Source organism: Hipposideros armiger, unplaced genomic scaffold (assembly GCF_001890085.2).
Source record: "Hipposideros armiger isolate ML-2016 unplaced genomic scaffold, ASM189008v1 scaffold_230, whole genome shotgun sequence".
NCBI classification, from domain to species: Eukaryota; Metazoa; Chordata; class Mammalia; order Chiroptera; family Hipposideridae; genus Hipposideros; species Hipposideros armiger.
This window is the reverse complement of record NW_017731580.1, coordinates 2,477,453-2,501,100: the sequence shown is the minus strand read 5'-3', so window position 1 is coordinate 2,501,100 and position 23,648 is coordinate 2,477,453. Positions and strand designations below refer to the sequence as shown.

General features: G+C 43.5%; 1 protein-coding gene and 1 pseudogene across 1 annotated transcript in view; both read left to right on the top strand.

Moving 5' to 3' along the window:
* WNT2 (Wnt family member 2) overlaps positions 1–9,754 on the top strand; it is a 51,183-nt gene extending 41,429 nt beyond the window's left edge. The window contains exon 5 of the mRNA XM_019654758.1: positions 8,661–9,754. Coding sequence (XP_019510303.1) covers positions 8,661–8,890 — 230 coding nt within the window. The 3' untranslated portion in view covers positions 8,891–9,754. The remainder of the gene's footprint in view (positions 1–8,660) is intronic.
* A 2,137-nt stretch (positions 9,755–11,891) lies between these two features.
* Positions 11,892–21,813, top strand: LOC109389339 (heterogeneous nuclear ribonucleoprotein A1-like; annotated as a pseudogene).
* Positions 21,814–23,648: the final 1,835 nt, after the last annotated feature.

Here is a 23,648-nt window from a genome sequence, read left to right as displayed (position 1 = left end):
GAAGGAAGTCAGCTAGGCTTGGAGCAGACAGGGAGAACTCTGTGAAAGGGGCGGAAGTAGGCTTGAACCTTGAAGGATGGGAAGACTTTCAATCTGAACACTTTCAATCTAAAGGAGGGAGAGAAAAGTCCGGGACAGCAGATGAAAGTAACTTTTATGAGCGAACAACTTATAGGTCTGTGATATCAGAAAGTCACTTCCGTGGGACAGTGAGGAGATGGCCTGATTAGAGAGGACAGCAGGAGGACAGCAGGGAATAAACTTGGGTATAGGCTAGTTAGTGTGAGATATGGAAAGCCTTGAAGAAACTTCAACAACTTTAATTCCATGATGGGGTTTGCTAATTTAATGGGACATGCTTTCATGTGCCAGTCAAGCTTTTCCTAGTTTTATGAAAACATTGAATAAAATCATCTGAGATAAGTAGAGACATTGTCTTTCCCAGTTTTAGTTTTGCAATTCTTAATGCAAAGAAGGGGTAAGCCTTGCAAGGAGACAAATGTGAGGTCTCTAACATTTGCTCTTTAGCATTCTTTTCTTCCCTCGATAAATCTGTGTCATTAATGACAACGTGTAAGTCAAGCAGAGGAGAAACAGCCTATTGGATGACGGGCTTAAATGAATCTTGCTTTACGCCCTAATCGTCAACATATGGGCTTCTGTCAGCCTGGAGTGGCAGGAATTTCCAAAGACTCAGGCCCATCGATGGAGAGAGAGTGTGCAAGAGAGCGCCCTTCCTCCAGGCCCCGGAGGTGTGGGTCTGGGAACTATTAGCAAAAGCCCTCCATCCTCCTCTGCTGTCAGGAAGATGCATGTTGGTGGAGACAGAAATGTTTTTGCCCTGGGAACCCTGACTCCATTCTTAATTTTATAGCTCTGGGGATGGGATGTTTGATTCTGTAAAGTTCCCTCAGCATTGCCTACAGAAATTGCATTATGTGGTCCCAAATTTTTGTGAGTTAGAAATTCTGATTCTTCATCCTCCTTTTTCCGTGTGAATATGTGAGCTTTTGTGCAAGTCAAGCGAGGACAACACCTAAGGGGAGGAGACGGGCAGATCTGGCTGGAACCTACACCTTCCCACGGCATAGACGTCACAGACTGCCTGGATCTTACGGACTCTGAGTCTAGGCAATGACGTCATAACAGTGTGGTGTGAAGATGACAGAAGGCTGGGCTCGCTGAGCCTGAGTCTGCAGCACTCTGTCTGGGCACTGGCATTTGTACCCAGACGGGCCACACATCTGCGCACACGTCATAAAACATAAAGCAAAAGGATGTCAGAGAAAAGAGCTTCCAACTTGTCACTTCTCTTAAATGAACTGAGTAAATCAAAAGTGCAGTAAGAGATAACATTTTTAAGCAATACAAATAAGTTTTACATAAACATATTAAATGTGAAACGTCTAATTATGTGTTTATCCTTTTAACATATCAATTTGGGAGACTAATGATAGGGCCATTACTCAAAAGTGTATATATATTTTTTACTTTTTTTTTTAAATTGGGGAACATTGTGTTTTTTAAGGACCCATTAGCTCCAAGTCAAGTTGTTGTCCTTTATTCTTAGTTGTGGAGGACACAAGTCCAGTTGCTGTTTGCAGGGGGCGCAGCCCACCATCCTATATGGGAGTCGAACCGGCAACCTTGCTGTTAAGAGCACGCACTCTAACCAACTGAGCCATCCAGCTTCCCTAAAAATATTTTTAAATTTTCTCCTTTGAAATATTTTTAGAGCCAGCCATACATGCTTTTAGTAGACACCATACAATGCAGATATTTGACCTATATAAAGATCAGTGGTTTTTGAAATGGCTCGGAGAATCTTAGAATGAAGTCTGAAGGAGAGGTAGGTAAGTGATTAGGCTATGTCATTCCATCTTTGGTGATTTAAAAATTGATACTGTGGGCTTTCCTGAACCAGAAAGTTCTGCTTAGGAGGGGTTCTTCCCGAAGTCTTCGGCTGTGGCCACATTAGTGACATACGTTCAAGCCACCTTGAGGGCACACATGGTTTGGAGATGTCACCTTGGTATTGAAAGTAATTAGTCTCATTCCTCAAAAGGTGACAGGAATATCAGTACAGAAAAAATGCAGTGTACACTACTAACGCCATGTTAACTTGTTTAGTTCGCTTTCTCATGTAACTTTAGGTGTCTCAATTGTCTATGGCATATTATGTACTGGAGAAAAAGCCCCTCTCTAAAAGAGTTACCCTTCAGGACCTTTGTAAGTCCTTCATTTGATAAAATAATGAAGGGAAAGAGGAAATGTGCTAACACACCGATTCTGTACTGGGGCTGGCAGGACAGCAGATGGAGCTCTGCTGAGAGGCCAAATGTCACAGTGGCTCGAGCTCTGGAGTCTGACAAGTCTGGCTTCAGATCCTGACCCTGCCACCTGCTGGCTGTGTGACCTTGGGCAAGTAACCCGAGCTCCCTGACCCTCCATTTCCTCATTTCCAAAATGGTGAAGATAGTAGTACCTCCTTTATGGGCATATGAGAATTAAATGAGATGATGCTTATCATAGGGTCTCGTCATGTCAGTGCTCCAATACTAATTGGCCCCAATTATGAACAGAAAGAAGGGAAAGGATGGAAAAGAAGGTAGAGGAGAAGGAGGAAAGAAGAAGAGTGGGGGTGGGGGAAAGGAGATGGAAAGAAAGGATGGCTGAAGCTCAGCTCTATTGGGCTTGGAAAATGTGAAAACTGTCCCTTCTGGGCTCAAGGCTGATGGGTGTGGCTGCTTCGTTTCCCCAGGAGCTCTTGTGGCCCTGGCAGGGGTGAGGGACTCATAACAAGTTGGTATATTATTTAGAAAAAAGATCTAAAAATATATGTCCCAAATATTCAGAACTAAACAAGTGGGCAGATCATAAAACTCAGTGGCTCCCTTTAATAAAGAGCATGCACACACACACACGTGCACACACATGCACACGTGCACACACACACAGGCACATATGCACACACATGCACACATGCACACACACAGGCACATATGCACACACACATGCACACACATGCACGCACACACACATACACACAGAGGCACATGTGCACACACACATGCACACACTGCACACATGCACACACTGCACATGTATACATGCACACATGGACACACTCACATGTGCACACATGCACATATACACATGCACACAGGTACACACACACACAAATGCATAGTCTTGATTCTAATCTTTCATTTTAAGAATAATGGTGATAGTTTAGTTTTGGAAAGGCTAATGGAAGGATCCTGAGACAGTGTAACCCTATTGATACCAATAATAGTGAGTCCTTGTTATAATTCCAATAAAGGAAATACCAACAAATTTTGTGTAGCTTTGCACTCTGGAAATAATCTTTTCGGGGTTTGATGAAATGGCTGTATATTCTGCTCCAATGACAGCAAGTATCACAGCTGCCCTCTGCCCTACAGTCTGTCATTAGATCTAATGAGATCCAAACCTCACGGCAGGGCCAACTTGCCGTGATGAGGCTATGCAGCCTCATCCTCTCCCCAGACTTCAGACCTGCCCTGTGGTGGCCGGTTCCTGGGTGCCACTGACACCTCAGAGGGGCCCTTTAGCGCTCCAGGCTGCAACTCACCACTGTCCTCACATCAGTGGCTCCCAACCTTCACATAGCCTTCTCTTCTTCTTCCTGCTTCTGGGCCTCATTGTGCCATTAGGGCAGCAAGTGGAGAGTGCTGTGTTCAGACTAATCATGTTTGCCAGCACCTGTCACTGAATGTTGAGCTACTGACAACTCACTGCTGAAGCCTTTGTCTCCTTTACTGAAACCACTTCTGGGTTAAGCTCTTGTCAGTGGCCACTGCTTTGTCTGCTCCTCTCACAATTTTTACAAGGCTGAGGCTATATCACTGAGCAATCCTTCTGTTCAGTTTTCTGCATTTGGGGGACAAAACCCACCATGACCATTGCTCAAGGCTGAGTGAGACCACCATTCAGGCCTCCGCAGGCTTCAAACCACTGAGGAAAGACCACCGAGTTCAGTGTCAGTAAATGACCCACAGCCTGATTCAGGAATGAGACCCCCTGTATCCTGACTCCCTGGCCCCACAGAGCCAAGTGGGGGACAGAATTCTAATTGATGGGAATGTATTCATATTTTGATAATGTATTTCAGTAGAAATGAAGAAAGTTATTGGTGTGGAGAGCTTATGAACAAAACACCAAAGGGTAAAAATTCAGAGTCACCACTTGGATGGCAGGTGAGAGTGCTTTTTGCACTTGCTGGGGTCTCGTTCACACCCGTGGCCTCAGTCACCATCTCTGGCCAAAAGTTGTCCTCATCTGCATCTCCATCCTGATCTCTCCTGAGTTCCAAAGAGCCTTTTCAAGTGAGCATTTCTACCTGGATGACACACAGTCACAGCAAACCCAACATGTTCAAAACCAAACTCACTACTTTTTCTCAAAGCCTGCTCCTCCCCAGGCAGTCCCCACCCCAGGGAGTGCCAACAGTCACTCAAGCCAGACACCTGGGAGTGCTTCTCGACTCCTCTCATCCTCTCCACCATCCGTCCAATCAGTCACCACACCCTGAATGAAGGTGCTGCCACCTCAACTTCTCTTGAGCCTATTAACCGCTCCCATTCCCACAACCACTGTCTCCATCCAGGCCACGCCGTGTCCTGCCCAGAGTACTTCATGGTCTCTGACTTGTCTCCTTGCCTTTACTCTGGTCCCCTTCCATCCGTTTGACCCAGAACTCATAGTAATTCTTCTCAAACACAAATCAAATCATGTTGCCATTTTGTGTAAAAACTCTCAGTAGCATTCCAGTGGCCTTGGGTTAGAATGTAAACCCCTTCACCTATCACATGAGGCCTTTCACAGTGCAGCCTTTATCGGCCTCATCAGCTCTCTCTTCCCCTTTGAACGCTACATCCCAGCCATGTTCAACACCCTTCTGCTCCTCACACGTTTCCAGGCCTTTGCGAATGTGCCTGCCTTCTCCCCGTTTCTCCTCTTCTTGCTGTTATTGAAATGTAAAATGCATACAGCAAAGTGCACATATCACACGTGTACAGCTCGGTGAATGGTCTCAAATGTGCACACCCTTGTAACATGAACATGAAGAGGACCGGTATTCCAGGAGCCTCCTTCATGCCTCTTTTCACTACCCCTCCCAAGAGAAATCACTACCCTGACTTCTAATAGCACAGGCTAGTTTTTCCCACTTTTGTACTTTATATGAATGAAAGCTCACACAATGTGTCAGATCTCCTGCTATGTAACAAGATGCCGATAAACTACATGGCCTAAAATAACCTTAAAAGTCCCACCTTCAGCGTCACTTCATCACTCCTTGTAGCTACGTTCTTTCATCCACTTCATCACCAAGCTTCTTGAAAACTGCCTCCACTCAGTGTCCACTTGTCCTGTCCGCCCATTCACTCTTCAGTCCGCTGCCTCCATCCGTGTCCTTCCACTGAAGCTGCTCTCATCAAAGGGTACCAGTTACCTTCTTATTGTTGAGCCAAATAAACAACATTCAGCCTTTTCCTACTTGATGCCCCTCGCCACCCATCCCCTAGTTCAGGGAGTCACCAAATCCTAGTAATTCTCCCTCTTTAACCCATTGTGTATTTGTCCTACTTCTGTCTCCACTCGTTACCTCCTGCCTGGACTAAGCCCCAACCACTCTTCCAGACTTATCATTCCAACATGCTTTTCCCTGATTAAAAATCCAGACTGGCTCGCTGTGCACTATGGAATGAAATCCAAACTGTAGCAACACAGGAAGACTTTTTAACCTGTGGCTCAATCTCCCTTTCCATGCTCTTTGCCTAACACACACATTGAATCTGCATTCTTGTGAACTTGACCTCTGAATTTCTGCTGGGAGGTTCTCTCTTGCCTGGAATACCTTTCAGCCCATTTTCCCCTGTAAACCTATTCATTCTTCATGCCATATCTTGAATCCCATCTCCTCTATAAAACCATGCCGTTAGCAGCTCCTTTTCTGATTCTGTTTGCTACTATTGGGTTGTCGGAAAAGTCATGATGCATTTTTGCAATGAAAACTACAGAAAAAATATGTCATGACTTTTCCGACAACCCAATGTTAATATTAAGGTCAATGAATATTATTATAATATGCCTGGCTCATTTCCCCTAGAACATAATCTCCCTGGGGCAAGATCTTTGCTTTGTTCACTGATATATCCCAAGCTCCAGAAGTATGCCCAGCACATAGTAGGGCATACTTCTAAACACATGTTAAGTGAATGAATGGTGAACATTTATTGAGCACTTATTATGCCAGTCACTTTCACACTATATCTCATTCCATCCTCACTACAGCCCTATGAGAAAGAAACTGTATTTACCCCAATTTTGCATGGGAGAGAACTGAAGCTTAATGAGATTAAGTAACTTGCCCCAGATCACACAGATACATGACGAAGCTAGGATTTGAACCCTTATTTCTTCAAGCCCTAAATAACCTCACTTTACCATCTTTCAACTTCGTCTATAGTGGTGCCTTGCATAAAACCACACTGTAGGTCATAGTAGGCTCTCAGCAAATGGACTGTTATCTTGAAGTAGTGGAAATATTGCTTTACATATTTGTGTCTTCATTGTATTATGAGTTCCCTGAGAATAGGAACCGAATACTAATTATTTTATTTTCCCACCATCACTACCAAAATATCCAAGGAACCAGCACAGTGTCTTACACACATTTATGTTCACTAAAGTGTTTATTGGATTAAATAAATGGGTGTGCTGCAGCGTTTGGTACAGAATCCTTTTTGCACAATCAGTAATTCGAAGCACACTCCTGATGGTTGCTGCCTCTTCTGACCCTTTGCCTCTTCAGCACGATTTAGGCTCAGGGCCACCCCTGGCTGACCCGACCGCCACCCTCACCCCGGTGCTCTGCCATCCTTCCTGTCCGCATGAAACCCCCTGACTGTCTTCCGGCTGTCAGTGGCCCGGTCACACACAGCACACTCTGCCCTCCCCCTCCTCTCCATGACCCCAAGCTGTGCTTGAACGTGGCAGCTTTGGTCATGCTTGACAGTCAGGGCAACATGACATTTATGTAGATAATTGGAACACAGTGCAGACTGTGATAAACAGCGAGAGTCATGAGGTACTGGGGGAGCTGTGAAGAGGCAGGAATTCCTAGCTAAATGATGGAGGAATGGAAAATGAATTAAGTTATTGTCTTTTTCATCCTGTTAAAAGTTTTTTTTCAAATAGTTTAGCTTTTTCTAGTTTTATCAATTATTTAAGATTGTCGATTGCAAGTCATAGAAACTGGAGTGGTTGAAGCTGTATTATAAGGGGAAATTTATTATAAGGATACAGAGTCTCTAGGAACACAAAGCTTGGAGTGCAGCCAGGCCTCAGGGGGAGACAGAAGCAGGACTAGAAGGTAGTCCAGGATCTGGGCAGCTTTCTTTTCCCAGGTCTTACCCTTCTGCCTCCGAACCTCTGCCTCATTCTTGTTTCTCTGTGGGCCTCCCCTAGCCCACGAGCCTCATTATGGTGCATGGCTGCCATGGGCTACTGAGTTTACACTTGGTAAGACTAACTGTCTCCATGAAAATCACAAATCCCCAGGGAAATATACCTGATTGGCCCAGCGCACATCAGGTGCCCACCTGGGCCAATCACCTGTCACCAACAGAGCAGGGTAATGGTGCTCAGTGATTGCTGCCAGGCACCCACCTCTGTTCAAGAGCGAGAAGCAGAAAGGGTCATTGTAAGCTGAGCAAGCGCTCCAAAAATGTGCACGACCCTTGATTCTGTTGTCTGATAATACCCTTGTGAAAGAATTTTGGGTGCTTCCCCAGAAATGGAACCAATTAAGGGGCTTCCTATCTTGGAGATTCTTTTTCAGAAACAAATACATACATATGAATTGCCATTTAGCAAACATCACCCTAATTACCTAAGACGATGTTCCACGGAGCATTCTTAAGAGGTTTTTTTATGCCAATTTTGTTCATCAAAGGCCTAGAATCTTGGTTTCCACCAGATGCCTCGTACACAGCTAGGTGGCCTATCAGAGCACAGCCCAAAAGAAAACCAGGCTGGGCGCTGCTCCGTCTCAAGGTCTTACACAAATGATGCCCACACCTCCCCTTCAGCAACCAGAGTGCCCCCCACTTTCTAATAAGCCAGTGTAATTGGTCTGGGGAGACAGAATCCCCTCCTTTTGAGGGCTCTATACCCCGACAAATTCTGAGACAGCTAACTTTGGCCACTGCTTCCTTAATGTGGCCAGAGATCAGGAGGGAGGATAGATCCTGCTTTCCTTGTGATCTGGCCTTGCCCACTCAGTGACTCATCAATCCAGGGCTAGGCAAGGCTAATCTGAAAAGTTTATCTAGCTCAGAAGTGGGAAGGCTGGAGTCCCGTGGCCCAAGGCAGATCCAAAGCTTCCCGCACGTTCATCCCTCCCAGACGTGGCCCTCGAGGCACCACCTCACTCCCTGCGGTTGGATCCCAGGTTGGCACGTGCTACATGGGCCCCAGAGTTAAAGGTACGGCCCCAGGTTGTGATGAGGTGGGGTCAGGGCCTGTCCTGGAGGGTGACCTTGTACTTCTTCTCCTCCTGAGGCGTGATGCACCCCACCTGCGCCTTTTCAGTGACCCCTCTCTGACTCTTCCAGGCTCCCTGGGTACAGCAGGCCGTGTGTGCAACCTGACCTCCCGAGGCATGGACAGCTGCGAAGTCATGTGCTGCGGGAGAGGCTACGACACATCCCGCGTCACAAGGATGACCAAGTGTGAATGTAAGTTCCACTGGTGCTGTGCTGTGCGTTGTCAGGACTGCCTGGAGGCCCTGGACGTGCACACATGCAAAGCCCCAAAGAGCGCCGACTGGGCGGCTCCCACATGACCCCAGTGGAGGTCACCGTCCACCTTCCCTCCCGCAAGGACTCCATCGGATCTGCAAGGACATGGGCCCTCCGCTTCTCTCGGGAAGATTCTTCCTAAGGCTTGCGGCCTTTGTCTCAGCAAAGCCCCCCTCGTCCCTGGAGGCCCCAGGATTGGGCCACATGCTGCCCACAGGGCATGCCTCCTCTCTCCACTTCCGCTGTCTGGGGCACATCTCTCCCTGGTCCTGACAGGGCTGCTAGAGGGGAACGGGAGTGGGCCCGGATCGCTGCTCCACCCGCCTCCATGGCTCCTCTCCAGAGCAGTCGGCCAAAGGGAGAAAGAGTGTCTCCAAGGAGTTTTCTCTGTGTTTTCCAATAAATGCTCACAGTTGAATTCCGTACTTCTCTCTGGAGGGTAAAGAAAGCAGAACCCACTGCCACTGAATTAGCTTTCATTCTTGAAAAGACCAAGCAAGGCTTTTGCCTGATCAAGTGATTTTCACAGCCACCACCTCTAGGGCTCATTGACAGTTACCTGGAGAAGGGTGGCTTTCAATGAACTTCAGGGTTAAAACGCGTATATTTCAAGGCATTTATTGCCATATGAAAATCTGATGTGACGAGGTGGGACTGTTGTCCTTTGGTACAGCAGTAGCGAAAGCCTCAGAAAGTAATTGCTCTGCATGACTACCCCTCGACATAAAGAACATTTAGGGTATGAGACTGCTTCCTCACTTAGGATCTGAAGGGAGTTCAAAAGAAGATTGACAACCTGGCAGTATTCTGTAACTATTGGGTGACAATGGAGGAAAATAGTGGAGTATCAGAAAATGTGTCTGTACAGATAACGAAAAACGGGGGAATAAAATTCCTATCTGGTATGATGCACGTGACCTATGGAATTTTGTACCTGAAACAGCTTTGAGAATGAAAACTTCTGAGACGACAAGAGAAGGGAACCAAAATGCTGACAGAGAGGTCCCCAATGCTAAGTCCTGCCTAGACAGCCTGTACCATAAACAGACGCCTGACAAAAGTTGGCCACGTGTGCAGAAGAGTATCAACTAGCTCCTGTCACCCTTCCAACACATCTTAAAGACCTGTCATATGTAATTGTGTTCATTCCTTGCATACAAGACAACAAAATACCATAGCCTGAAGCAAATGACACATAGCCTTGCTTACAAAGTTGGTAACCCTGGTATATTATATTGCAAGCAAATCGTAACTTGTAGACTATATTTCAGGGACCTAGCTATGATTATGAGAACATCAATATGCAAATTGCGGTTGGCTTCTGCCATGAGATAAAAGATGCTATCCAGGGGAAAAGGAGAGGCTGCCTGCCCTTCTCTGTGTGTGACATGGAAGGAAGGTGAAATACCCGAAGCTACTTCTCATCTCTCCTACAATCAGGTACTTGCTCGAAACGTGGTCTCTTCCCAGGGCTACCCTGACTAACAGGCTGTTTCAGTACATGCATCTGAGGTGGAAGTGTTAACGCTTGCTCGCTTTCTACTCGTTTGGCCTCCAGCTCCTCTATCCTTGCTTTACAGCAAAACATGGCTTGCGTAAACAAGCTGTGGGGGACTCTCATGATTGATATTTGCCTCCTTGCCCTTTTCAGAATCACAGCATTCGTCTCTTTTCCCTCACTCCCAAACCCCAAAATTCATTGTCTAGTTTTTCCAAAGTGGATCTTCCCTCTTTTTATCTTACGGATGCACAGAACGGGAAGCCTGGAGTGTGACAATCGCTGCTTTGTCCTTAGGGGGGCTGCAGGGAGCGGGAAAACTGGGAACCTGGGTTCCGTCATAGTTACACTGATGCTTGCTGTGAATGCCTTCCTGAGAAGATGAAGGGACCTTCATGGGGCCCCAGCCATTAGCCCTTCTTCTTGCTGGATGAATTGTGAAATCATAAATCTATGGCTATAATTAGACATGGAGAGGTCTTAGAAAACATCTCAGCTCCCCTCAGTTCATATCTGGGGAAACCGAGACCAAGAGAGGAGAAGGGATCTGTGCAAACAGCCCTTACCCCTGTGCTCCACTCCAAATTGGACCGCACTCCAAGAGTAGTTGAGAGAGTTAAGCACTTTATTAAATGAAACTAGTCTGTTTCAGCATCAACGCGGTGGATTCTAAATAATTTTAGCATCCAAAGGCAATGTTGGTTTTATTTTATTCATGGAATGCTTAGATCTGACTTTCTTTTTATGCTGAAATGCATCTTTCCTGTAAGGAGCAAGGGGACAAGGCATATCCATGTGGAAACCTGCATAAATTGCCCTAATATGTAAGGGAGACTCCAACAACCATTTCAAGTGGCAGTGGGTGTGGCTGTTGTGGAGGGGAAAATGAAAGAGTGAAACTTTGTGTCTGCTTTTACTTCTGAAAGAGGAAATCTCCATTATTTGAAAAACAATTGAAAATAAAAGGTGACGATAACTTCAAATTCAATTTCTTTAGGGCCTTGTAGAGCATCGATAGTCTATGATTCTAAAATATACTAAATAAACTTTTGACTAACTGAGGTTTTTAAGGGAGTGCATGGCATGAATTACCCAAAACGAAAAACTCTATTCACTTGAATCCCCTTACAAATTCCCTCCTCCCAAAACTCTTATTATAAATTGAAGTTTTTTAGGCCCAAGATGATACCACTAATTTTCTGCAATATCTGAAAAAGTTCCACAGAATAGGGCATCTTGACTAATTCACTGGAGTTTTCAACAATAAAGATAAAATCTGCACATGACTCTGAGACTTAGCAAATGGGTTGTTTTCTTCAATGGTTTGCTTCCCTAAGTCAGTCCGTGGTGCCAACTGACCTTTGTATTCTGTGAACACGCATGTCAAGGTCCATTCTAGTTACAGTCTCCCAGACAGCTCCTCATGCTCTGAAAGCATTAATACCCTGCCTTGAGAGACCACTTCACCCCTTCAAATGGCTTAAACTCAAGCACAAAAACCCCCAATGCCATGACCATACTCAGCTGTGGCTCTGTGCCCTGTGGAGATGGGGGCCCTGGCAAGGTATGGGACCACAGATGCTTCAGGGTGGCAGTGGGAGGGGCATAGAGCACCCCGGAACACAGACTGTCTCATAGAGTTGTCACCAGATTGAAATGAGCATCTCAGAAGGAGCTATCAGATGGCAACGTAGTCTGCTTGGAGCCAGATGATGGGGAGGGGTGTGAGAGGGAAAGAGCTGGGTATCTGTTCCCAACAGCCCGGCGAGCTGGGTAATGGTGGAGACTGCTTTTCCAGCTCCTGTTGGTAACCTCCACCCTTCTTCCCGCAATTGCTTACCTGTCCCCTCCCAGCACCTGCTTCTGAGGCTCAGGGCTCGAAGCCTTTGCCCAGATCTTCCATACCTATGGTGTAGCTCTGCCAGAGGCTACCAACACTAATTTCCAGAGATACTCTCAACTGTCACAACCATATTCTTTTTTATTGGAGTTATTATGTAGCTTGAACTCATCAGGTATCACATTTCTTTTTCAAAGAAGGAGCTTTACGTTCAGCAAATCTACCTTCATGTTGACATTTCTCAGCTCTATTAACTTATTAAGGAATCTTCTATCGAGCCTGGGAGACCTGACACGGGCCTCTTTGTCAGAGGCAGCTAACATGACTGTGCGTGCTTCTGTGCTTGGTGGCATTTTCAAGCCACGATTTTGTTATTCCTTCTCACTTATTAAAGAGCGGCCTGGGGCTCGTGCTGTCTCGCTAAGCTGAGGAACATTCATCTCCCCTTTCGCCCACTCTCAAAATAAAGGCTCAGTGGACCAGAACCATCCTTTTGTGTCTATTTACTGTACTCAACCTGGGTTCCCTTAGCTGAAGAGCAACAGTTGTGCTCTTAACAAATACACCTCACAAGTTCCAAAGCTGGTAAATTGCTTTTGTCAGGTCTGTGCTGACCTTCTGAAAAGCCATGCACTCTGCGAGCTGACAGCTGAGGCGTGCTTGTCCTGACCTTCTCCTTACCTAGGCAGAGAAAATTTTCACTCATCCGTGAGAATGTTCTTTACATTTTTCTGGGGATCAGCAAGGTGACAGGTGGTTTGCAAAGCCCAACATGATCATTATTTTTCTAAATCATAGTTGTTCCAGCTCTAGGGTTTTTTTCCTCCTGATAGTCACATGGGTTCCTGTTTAACCAAACCTCCCACTTCCACAGGCTAATAAAAGTGACACGCAGATTGTTATAAAGAACTATTGTTATTTACAAGTCTACATTTTCTGTAAAATCAAAACATAATAAAGTGAATTTTCAGTGTTGACTTTGTTATTTTAAACTTATGATCATCTTGCCAAACCCTCTGATGAAAAGAATTCCCTGCAGGTTATGGGAAGTACCCCCACGTCTCTTCTCAGGACCACACAACACAACTTGATCAAGAGGTGTCTTTCAAGTTTGTAAGGATTTCCAGGGAAGGCCACTGACTTAACTTACTGAGAACTGCTCTTGGGAGCTAATGGGTAAGACTTATATCTGGACTGGGAAAGATTCCAGATTTCCAGTCGGTGTTCTCCTGCGGTTATGCCCTCAGGTGCCAGCACGCCTTGGCAGTGCTTATAAATTCAATCTCTGCACATCTGATGACTTCTCTGAATTACTGCTTTCCATGTAAGTGCTTGCTCTGGGTTGAAATGGTATTTTCTCAGCTTGATTGAAAACATATAAGGCCCCTCACCCCTTCACTGAGATCTGTGCATCCTGATGGTGTGTGCTGCTCATCTCCAAGGAGTGAAACCTCAAAACATGGAAATAGACTCTCCCAGCAAAGGAAATCCAGTCTCGTTTCCTCCTCAACGATGGACTATGTTTTGGGGTAACCTGACCAAGGTGCTCTCTTCAAGCACCCCAGGATGGCTCTAGGTCAGGCTGTTCACCTGTCCCTCTAGGATTCCATTGTCCTTCCAGAAACTCCCAGGCTTGGGTGATCTGAAGAAGAGGTGGTGTCGCATGTGTCTGTGTGTTTTACAAAAGGGCATTTCCCAAAAATATTTTTACCCAAACACTGTCAATGACATTTCCCTGTCATCTAGCCCTTTGGGTGAGGGGCTGTCCTGTGCATTGTAGGGCTTTTAGAAACAACCCCAGTATCTACTCATTAGATGCCAGAGCAAGTCCCCTGATCCCCAGCTGTGACAACCAAAAGTGTCCCCAGACATTGCCAGGTGTCTCCAGTGAGGGGAGGAGGCAGCAAGGGATAAGAGTAAAACTGCATCTGGTTCTCAAACTATTGATCTAACACTTTGGGTTAAGTCCTTTATTCAAAAGCAAGCCACCTATATCCCTGACATTTTCAGTTGGAGGCACCACTGGGAGTATTGGTTTCATGGGATGAGTTCTCAGTGTTAGTGCATCAGACCAGCTGGGAAGCAATCTTTTGGAAAAGTTATTGTCATAGAACCCCTCAGCATCATGGGCAGAATGAGACAAGCTGAGACTAGAAACTCACTTAGGCCACACTGTGTGTCCCTAGATGGTGGGAACGCATGAGGCTCTTGGGTCCCTGAAGATGGGAATTAAAGGAAGGATAGAAGATTAGCAAGGAGAAACAATAATGTAGTTTTAGAAGCTAGCAGCAGAATTCCTAGGAACTCCCCAGTTTCACAACACTTAGCGGGGGGGAAAAAGCCCAGGATATGGTCTGGAGGGGTGAGAATGTTCTAGCGCTGCCTAAAATCATTGAGCAATTTTGAGTTTCTCAGGGCAGAAAAGAGGGTAATAATGCAAAAGGAACACTGCAAAATGGAGAAAGTCTGAGATTCAAGCAAAGAGATGGTGCAGCTTTCCAGTTGAAGTCCAGTGTGTGTGTGTGTGTGTGTGTGTGTGTGTGTGTGTGTGTGTGTGTGTGTGTGACCTTCAGGTTGTTCATCGAAAGCCCCCTCCCCCTCCACACACACATACTGTGAATGTCCCCATAGCGGGTAACCATAGCCTTGTGTGGCTGGAAGGAATCAGAGCGCTGTCCTAGGTGTCCCGACCAAGGTGGGACAGGACAGCACAGGCTGGACAGAGATAGGGGAGGGAGAGGAAAGAAAAGCCTGGGTGACAGACACAATAAAGAGTGGCCCTGGGCTGGCTGAGTGGCTCAGTTGATTAAGAGCTCTGAAGAGTGTGAGCTCTGAGCAACAGTGGTTCGATGCCCAGCCCGAGCTGAGCTGCCGCTGCACTGCCAACAGGTGGCAGGATGGCTCAGCTAAGACAAAAAAAAAAAAAAAAGAGGGCCCCCAACTGGCTGGAGACTTGCAGGCAGACGATAACTGTTTGAAAGAAGGAAGAAGAAAAAGCCTGTCTTCTTTTACTTCACAGACTTTCATGGACCAAGCTGAATTTGCATTTCCGGCCACCCAAAGCAGTGAAGAGCAGATGAGAACCACTCGGGCGAACAAATAACTCTTCATCTGTTCTTTCATGCTATTGTCTAGTTCTAGATAACATCGCATAATGAAAATCTGATCAACATGATCAATTGACCACTTAGACTATTTTTGGATTCTTGACTGGATTTTGCAATTTCTGAGTCGTGACTGACCCTGTTAAAGCCCCTGTAATTGAATCACAGACTCTGGATTTCCCCAGGTGGTCCACCCAATCCTATTTTAATAGCATTGCAGGCTTTGTGAAGTCCCACAGATGAGGGGAGTCACATTACTGTCCATAAACCCAATTCAAATAATAAATGACAAAGATGCATCTAGTATCTGCTCAGCTGGATTGCTCACACTGGTTACTTCAGCAGAGGCTGGGGAGCTTGGCAAACCCATCTGTAAATGTTTAGGGGCTTCATGTTACAGGTAGAGGTCACACACCAGCCGAACAAATAGCAGGAAATACAGAAAACGAAATCTGAATTGGAGTCTCCAAAAGTCTACCAGCCCATAGAAACTTTGTCATCTGCCCCTTGATTATTATTCTCCAATAGTAATGAAGACTTCATGAAGGACCTTGAACTCTTGAGTTGTCATTGTGGAATTGTGCTTAATCAAGACAAATATTCCCAGTTTCAGAATACAACTAGAAGGAGAAGGGAGTACGGGTTTAATTTTCCTCTATATTGCTGTAACTATAAACAATGCCTTATCTTCTCAGCAACTCTCATGAAATAATAAGCACTGGTGTTTTTTAAAGTATTTACACCAGCCCTTGGAGATTTTGTTACAATCATGATTCACGGATGAGAAATTTCCCTCTTCTACAGGGTTTAGTAACTGGAATAAGAATTACTCAGTAGACTGTCTATACAGACAAATGAATTTGAATACTTCTGGCTATTAACCATTCATTCACTGGTGATTTTCTGTTCTTTTTTTCTGAACTGACTGAATAATTGGGTCAAGATGATCCCTCTGGTTTGCATATTGTAGACATATAATTAAATCGTTTCTGAAAATTATGTTGTTCTGTCATGTAGATATGGGACCTCAACAGAGCAGTGAGGTTCTGTGACATTTTCAGGAACCTGAGTGTGAGGACTCATGGAATCACAGAATGTCACCTTTGGAAGGAACAAGGCACATGAGTTATGCCAACCTCCTTACTTTATTCATGGGAAAACAAAGTAAATTTCATGGTTTGGACTGTGATGTAAGCAAGATGCTCTGAATCATCTTCAGGGGAGAACAGTTATTAGTCACTCAGTCAGGCTGTACTGAGCATGTCCTGTGAGTCAACAGTTGTGCTACATCCTGGAAATGTAATAGTGACTAGATCAGAAGGCCCTGCTCAGAGCCTTCAGGAGGGCTAGCATGGAACATACACACTTTACGTATTACCTGTCAAGTACTTTCCCATGCATGATGGGCTTTAGTCCTTAGAACCACCCTTAGATATAAATATGATTATCCTCTTTTTTTGAAATGAGGCAAGTTTCAGAGAGATTTAGTACTTTGCACAAGGTCATAAAAAGGCTCCATAGAGATAGAGCTTAGACTTAAATATTTCTTTTCTAACTCTCATTCCAGTGCCCTTTCAGTATACCAGGGCTCCCTCTGGTTAAAACTCAGTGAGAAGTGTTCTGTCCAGTGGGCTGTTGAAAATTACTTAGTAGATTCCATAACCATATTCTCCAAACAAAAATGAGGATGTGTAGATTGCCAAAGAATTTCTGATCTCATTTATATGCAATCCAGACAGCAAAATACATGCAGATACACATTTAACAAAGCTCTACCAGAAATCAGGCAACTTTTAGTTATACATTTAACAAAGTACTTTTATTTCAAATAAAATAGTTTTAAGATTCTCCTAGAAAATCTGAGATTCCTGGTCATAGAAATCTACTGTCTCTATCATGTGGAGATTCAATCCACAATTGAAGATGGTTTAAAAATATTATTTATCAACTCAGACATAGTATAAATCATAATTTATTTATTGTTTTTTCCAAACTCCTACCTAATGCTTGATTATCCAGTTTGCATTAGCATGTCAATAATTTAAAGTATTTTTCATAAGTCTTGACCACTTACCTGAAGAAGGAGACAGTTAAAAATTTCTTAGCAACAATGCCCAAGAACTATTTTTTTCAGAATTGTATTCAAATGTATTTTAAAATAGTTCTGAAGGTACAGAGTGTATATAAATATCACATGAGCATCTATTAGCAATAATAATATTGTCACCTTGTTTAACATGAAGTATGGGTGGTCTTTCCATAAAGCAAACTGGGAAGATTTGTATAATCCTAGATTCTTAGATAACATAAGAACAATACGTGATCCCCCCTCTATTTTCTGATCTAGAAAGAGTCCAGCAGGACCGGAGTAGTAGACGTTGCCAGCACTGACCTTCCGTTGACCTATGACTGACTGCACAATTCGTCCGGCCTTGTGATTAGGATTGTTTCTGGTAGTGGCCAAATCAGAAAAAGAAACGTCTCTTCAGAATGTCAAGGAACCAAGGACAAGTCTTTACATGAATATCTGAGGTGTGTAAGTGAGTGAGAGAAAAACTTTGTTTAAATGGAATCTTAAACAATGGGTAAGGGGAGAGGGTAGAAATTTTATTATAATTTTGCTAGAAGTGTATGGAATATATTTACACTCATGTTTATTCATGATAAAAAAAAACCTGTCCCCAGATATACATTTTAATTTATGAGAAAGCTGCTAAGAAATGTGAGATCATGAAGAAGGTGGTCCCTAAAATAAATAAATAAATAAATAAATAAATAAATAAATAAATAAATATCTAGGGAGTGTAATCCTACCTAAAATGTGATTCATTCTTTTGGAGCAATAAATAGAGTGAGATGATGTCCAAAAGCAAGTTTCCTATTTCTTGGACATGTCAGCATTTTTCCTTATAACAACTATAGCAGAATCAGATCCCTAGGTAGATTATATTGACAACCATGAGGGGGAACAATTCACCCTCAAATGTCATTTTCCTTTCATTGTCCTCGAATGGGGCCTAAAGTTCTCACCCTTACTAATGCTGTCTGGAGACTAAGAACCTATTTTAGGAACTTTTCTTTTAAAATGAATGAATGTTATTTGGTTTTATTCCTTAATTTAACAATGATTTATTCGACAAGTATCTGGCACAATTTATCATCTACGAAATATTTTCCCGAATGTTAGAGAAACAGCACTGAATAAGGTAAATGAAATAAATGAGACTTCTGTTTCTAGTAATATAGCCAACTAAATATCCCCCAAAGAAGCACCCTGCTACAAAACGCCTAGAAATTTGACATCGGGTAAAAATAAGCATCCTTCAAAATGTATAAGTGAACTCTGCCCACTCCCACCCTCAAATACAGAAAAGCTCCAAAAGCCAAAAATAAAACGAAGCTTAAAAGTCAAGCTTTGATACCCCAGTGGAGGTTTTCTAACCTCCCTCTCCAGAAGGTTGGGTTTTAAAGGCCATATCAGTTCAGTCTCGGGCCTTTTTGAGGTGAGGAACTGGAATTAGGATGCAACATCCCACCCCTTCCCCACGTGAAATCAGAACCTTCAAAGTGCTACACATCCAATAAGGAAAAATCTAACCATCAGCACAGGGAATAAACTGGAAACTAGGGTGTCAAGAAATGGAATTAGGGTAGTGAAAAATAAGTTAATTAATTAAAATAAATGTATAGCTCTGAGCACTCACAGCTACCAGCCTTTCCTCACCTTAATATGATGTCAGAATTTACATAACTTGTATGCTCCAGGAATTGCTTACCCAAGAAATTAACCTTAAAAACAAAACAAAACAGTTCTTGATCGAGGTACCTAGCAGGTGCAAGAACAAAACCTCTTTAAGGTCACATTTTTAACCAGGCTGCAGAGGGGTTTCATAAATAAAGCTTCACCAAACCCGAATTCAAAATCTAAAATGAAAAAACACACCCAAAAGTAAGCCACCAATATCGAGAGTTACAGGAAAATCAAACCGTAGACTTAGACTCCTAAGAATATCAGATAGCAAATGTCTTTTTAAAAAATATTTTATTGGGGAATTGGGGCAGGGGTACAGTGTTGGGGAATTGGGGAAGGGGACCAGCCAAGTTGTTGTTCTTCAATCTTAGTTGTGGAGGGCGCCAGTCGCCATCTTGCTTCCCGTTGGGAGCTTGTGGCCTCTCAGCTAAAGGTGCTGTGTTCAGTCTTAGTTGTGGGTGGACATAGCCACCATCCCATGCAGGAGTCAAACCAGCAGCCTTGTAGTTAAGAGTGCATGCTCTATCCACTGAGCCATCCGGGCGGCAGCTCAGCTCAAGGTGCCAAGATCAGTCTTAGTTGCGAGTGGGCATAGCCACCATCGAACAGGCAGTCTTGTCATTAGGAGCACTTGCTCTCACCAGCTGAGCCATCCTGCCACCTGTTGGCAGCTCAGCGACAGCTCAGCTTGGCTCCGGCACAGCGTCACTGGCCCATGTGGGAATCAAACTGGCAGTCCTGTTGCTCAGAGCTCACGCTCTTAAACCAACTCTTTTTAAAAAAATTTTAATTAGTTTCAGGTGTACAACACAGTAAAATAGTTATACTTTTTACCCCTCAAAGTGACAACCCTCTCCCCCAATCTGCTACCCCTCTCCCCCCGCCCCGATATCATACATATCTATTACCATTCCATTGACTCCACTCCCACACTATACTCCACGTCCCGTGACTATATATATATATTCAGTTATAGTTGACATACAATATTATACAACATCAGCTTTCGGTGTGCAGTGCAGTGATCAAACGTCTACCCAATCCATGAAGTGGTCTCCCTAACAAGACATGTGACCATCTGCTGCCCTACACAATATTTACAACATTATTAATTATATTCCCCCAAACTTTCTTTCATATCCCTGTGGCAATATTGTAGTTTTTTTAAATTTTTTTATACATAGACTATGAAACAAATCTGTCTAAGAATGGTAAAAGAAAAATTAAAAATGAATAATAAACACGAATAAAATATTTAATACTTAAAGAAAAAAATTTAAGCGAAAAGATATTTGAAAAAATATAAAGAATATTTATAAATTAAAAATATAACAACTGACACTACAAACTCAGTGAGTTTCTGCCTGTGGCCACAGTGGAGGAAACACTATTAAAGTCTTTCCTCCTGCTGCCCCTGCGTCGAACTCAGAGTCTCCCAAAGAGCCCACAGAGCTGCAGAAACTCTTCATTACAGGCTTGAACTTCAATATAACCAATGAGACTGAGGAGTCACTCTGAGCCAGATTGCGTGGTAATGAAAGAGGCAAGCTCCAAGAGTGACAGGAGCTTTGGGTTTGTCACCTGTGCCACTGTAGTGCAAGCAGATGCAGTCATGAGTGCAAGAGGCCATACAAGGTGGATGGAAGGGTAATAGAAACAAAGAGGGTTCAAGAGAAGGTTTCAAAGACCAGGTGCCCAGTTACCTATAAAAATGTGGCATTAAAGAAGACACTGACTGGGCCAGCCGAGTGGTGCGATGGTTAAGAACTGGCTTGGGATGCCAGAGGTCCCCGGTTCGGATCCCACATATGAGGGCCAGTGACACTGCCCTCTACAGCTAAGATGCTGAACAACAGCTCAACCTGGAAATGGGCTGCCATGAGTAGCCGGCGACAGCGTAGGCTGCAGCCCCTGTGGCAGTGGGTTGCCACGGGCTACTGTATGTAGCCAGCAGCCAGCGTGAGCGGCCGGCAGCTGCAGTGAGCAGCCAGCAGCTGCAGTGAGCGGCCGTCCAGAAGCCGGCGACTGATCTGCCTCGCCCGGGAAGAGCCCAATGATGGTGCCAACTTGGGCCAGTGAAGCAACGTCCTCCACAACTAGACTGAAGAACAAAACGACAGCAACTTCTCTGTTCCCCTTCCCCCAATTCCCCAGCACGGTTCCCATCCCCCCAATTCCCCAATAAAAATCTTTAAAAAAAAAGAAGACACTGACTAACATCATGTAAGAGATGAGTTTGCATAGTTGGGACAGTTGAGGGGAGTGAACTCACTAATGACTAGGGCAGGGACAAGAGGAGGGGTTTTGCTTTTGTAACCTTTGGTGACCATAACTCCATGAGTAAGACTGTCACTCAGAAATACCATACTGTGAAGTAAGGAGAACCTTGGATAAACAAGAGATGGTTAATGCGTCATCCAAAAGTGCTTCTGAAAACTTTGGCAGTGGTGATGGAGGTGGTTTTAGAGGGAATGACAGCTTTGGTCATGGAGGAAACTTCAGTGGTTATAATGGCTTTGGTGGCAGCCATGGTGATGGTGGATATAATGGCAATCATGGGTGGGTAAAGATGGAAGCAGTTTTGGAGGTGGTGGAAGCTACAATGACTTTGGCAATTACAACAATCACCCTTCAAATTCTGGACCCATGTAGGGAGAAAACTTTGGAGGCAGAAGCTCTGGCCCCTATGGTGGTAGAGGCCAATACTGAAACCAAGGTGGTGCTATGAGAGTTCCAGCAATACCAGTAGTTATGACAATGGCAGAAAATTTTAATCACTTCCAAGGGAAAATAAAAAAGCTTATCAGAAGAGAAGTGACAGAAAAGCTACAGGTTACAACAGGCTTGTGAACTCAGCCAACCACAGTGGCAGTACCTAACTGCTACAAGAAATGTTTTAGAAAACATTCTTATTGCCAAAAAAGATAAAAATTAAAAAAAAATAAGGACTGTCTTTGTGACCACCTATAAAAGAAGTATTTTAGTTTCTGTTCTGTGGAAAGTGCAAAGCATTCCAACAAAAGTACTTAATGTATAGTTGTGGTTTTTTTGTTGTTGTTGTTCACATGTTGTTGATTGTTAAATATAATACCAGGTGCCAAAAAAATGTATACACATTTAAAAAGATGTTATCTATGTATTACTTTTTGAAGTTGAATTTAATTATGGTAGCAACGCGTAGTATGACATTCGCTCAAAAGATGGTGTTAACCAAATGAGTGCTATCCTCAACATGCAACAGGAAGGACAGTAAAAAAAAAATGGTGGAAACAAAGATGTCGTTCAAGGAACGTGCAGGACCATTTTGAAGTGGTATTTGACATTCAAGAACGTGTGGAAGAACAACAACAATGGATGTGTGAGTATGCAACAGAACCTCCAATGCGCCTAACAATTGCACACATTCATGATGAGTTTGAGACTCATGGTCCTGTGTGTGATGTGCACAAGGGAAGATCTGGGAGGCCTTGCACAGCAACAAATCCTGCTTCTTCTGCTATGGTGTTGAGACAGTTTACACTCTTGCCACAGAAGTCTACCAAACAACATTCACCATAATCAGAAGTGTCTGGATGCTGAATGGTAACCACTTTGAGCACCTCTTGTAATTGCAGATGTCAACCGTGACTTGTATTCATCTTTTGTTATTGGTATAAATTGCGTATTACAATTTTAATAGAGTTTTTTTGGCACCTTCTGTAGTTTGATCACGATGCTGATTAAAAAACTCCGTGGTGAACAGATAGACACAGCTAAAAAGAAAGTTAGTGAAGTAGAAGGTAAAAACTATTCAGAATACAGCCTAAGATAGAAGGAAATGGAAAACATGAAAAGAGTTGAGACATAGATGGTAGAATGAATAGATCCATCATATATCTTACAATAGGAATTCCAGAAAGAAAGAAGAGAGAAAATGAGAAAGATAAGCATTTTTAGAATGGGTGAAAAACATAAACCTTCAGTTTCAAGAAGTACAGGTTCCAAGCAGGATAAACAAAGCAAATCCACATATTGCTGAGAAAGTGCAGAGAGTAAGAGAAAAAGAAAAAATATCAAAAGCTACCAGAGAGAAAACATAAGTTACCTACAAAAGAAAATAATCAGACCAGAAGCAGATTTTTCCAAAGCAATGACAGACACAAGAAGGTAATAGAATAATATTTTTAAAACCCTGAAAGGAAATAAATGCCGATCTACAAAATAACCTTATATCCAGCTGGACAAAGATGAAATAAAGTCCTTTTCAGACAAAATCTACCAAGAGCAGACCCTATCTATAGGAACTTCAGGATAAAAGAAATATATTCCAAAAGGAATGCAAGAGGAAAGGAAAAGCAAAGAAATTTATACACATACAGTTAAATTTGCAATACTACATATGTAAAAATAACTAGTAATTACTAATTTCTGGTAATAAAACAAGATAAAATAAAGTGTTGGAAACAATATCAAGATGGCAGGGAAGAAATATTAACGGTAGAAATATTAATCAACTTTAGACATTGTCAAGTAATTACGTTAAAAATTTAAGGATAACAATTGAAACAAAAATAAATAATTTCATATTAAGTAAAGAGATAAAAGTTTTAAAAACTCAATCTAAATGGAG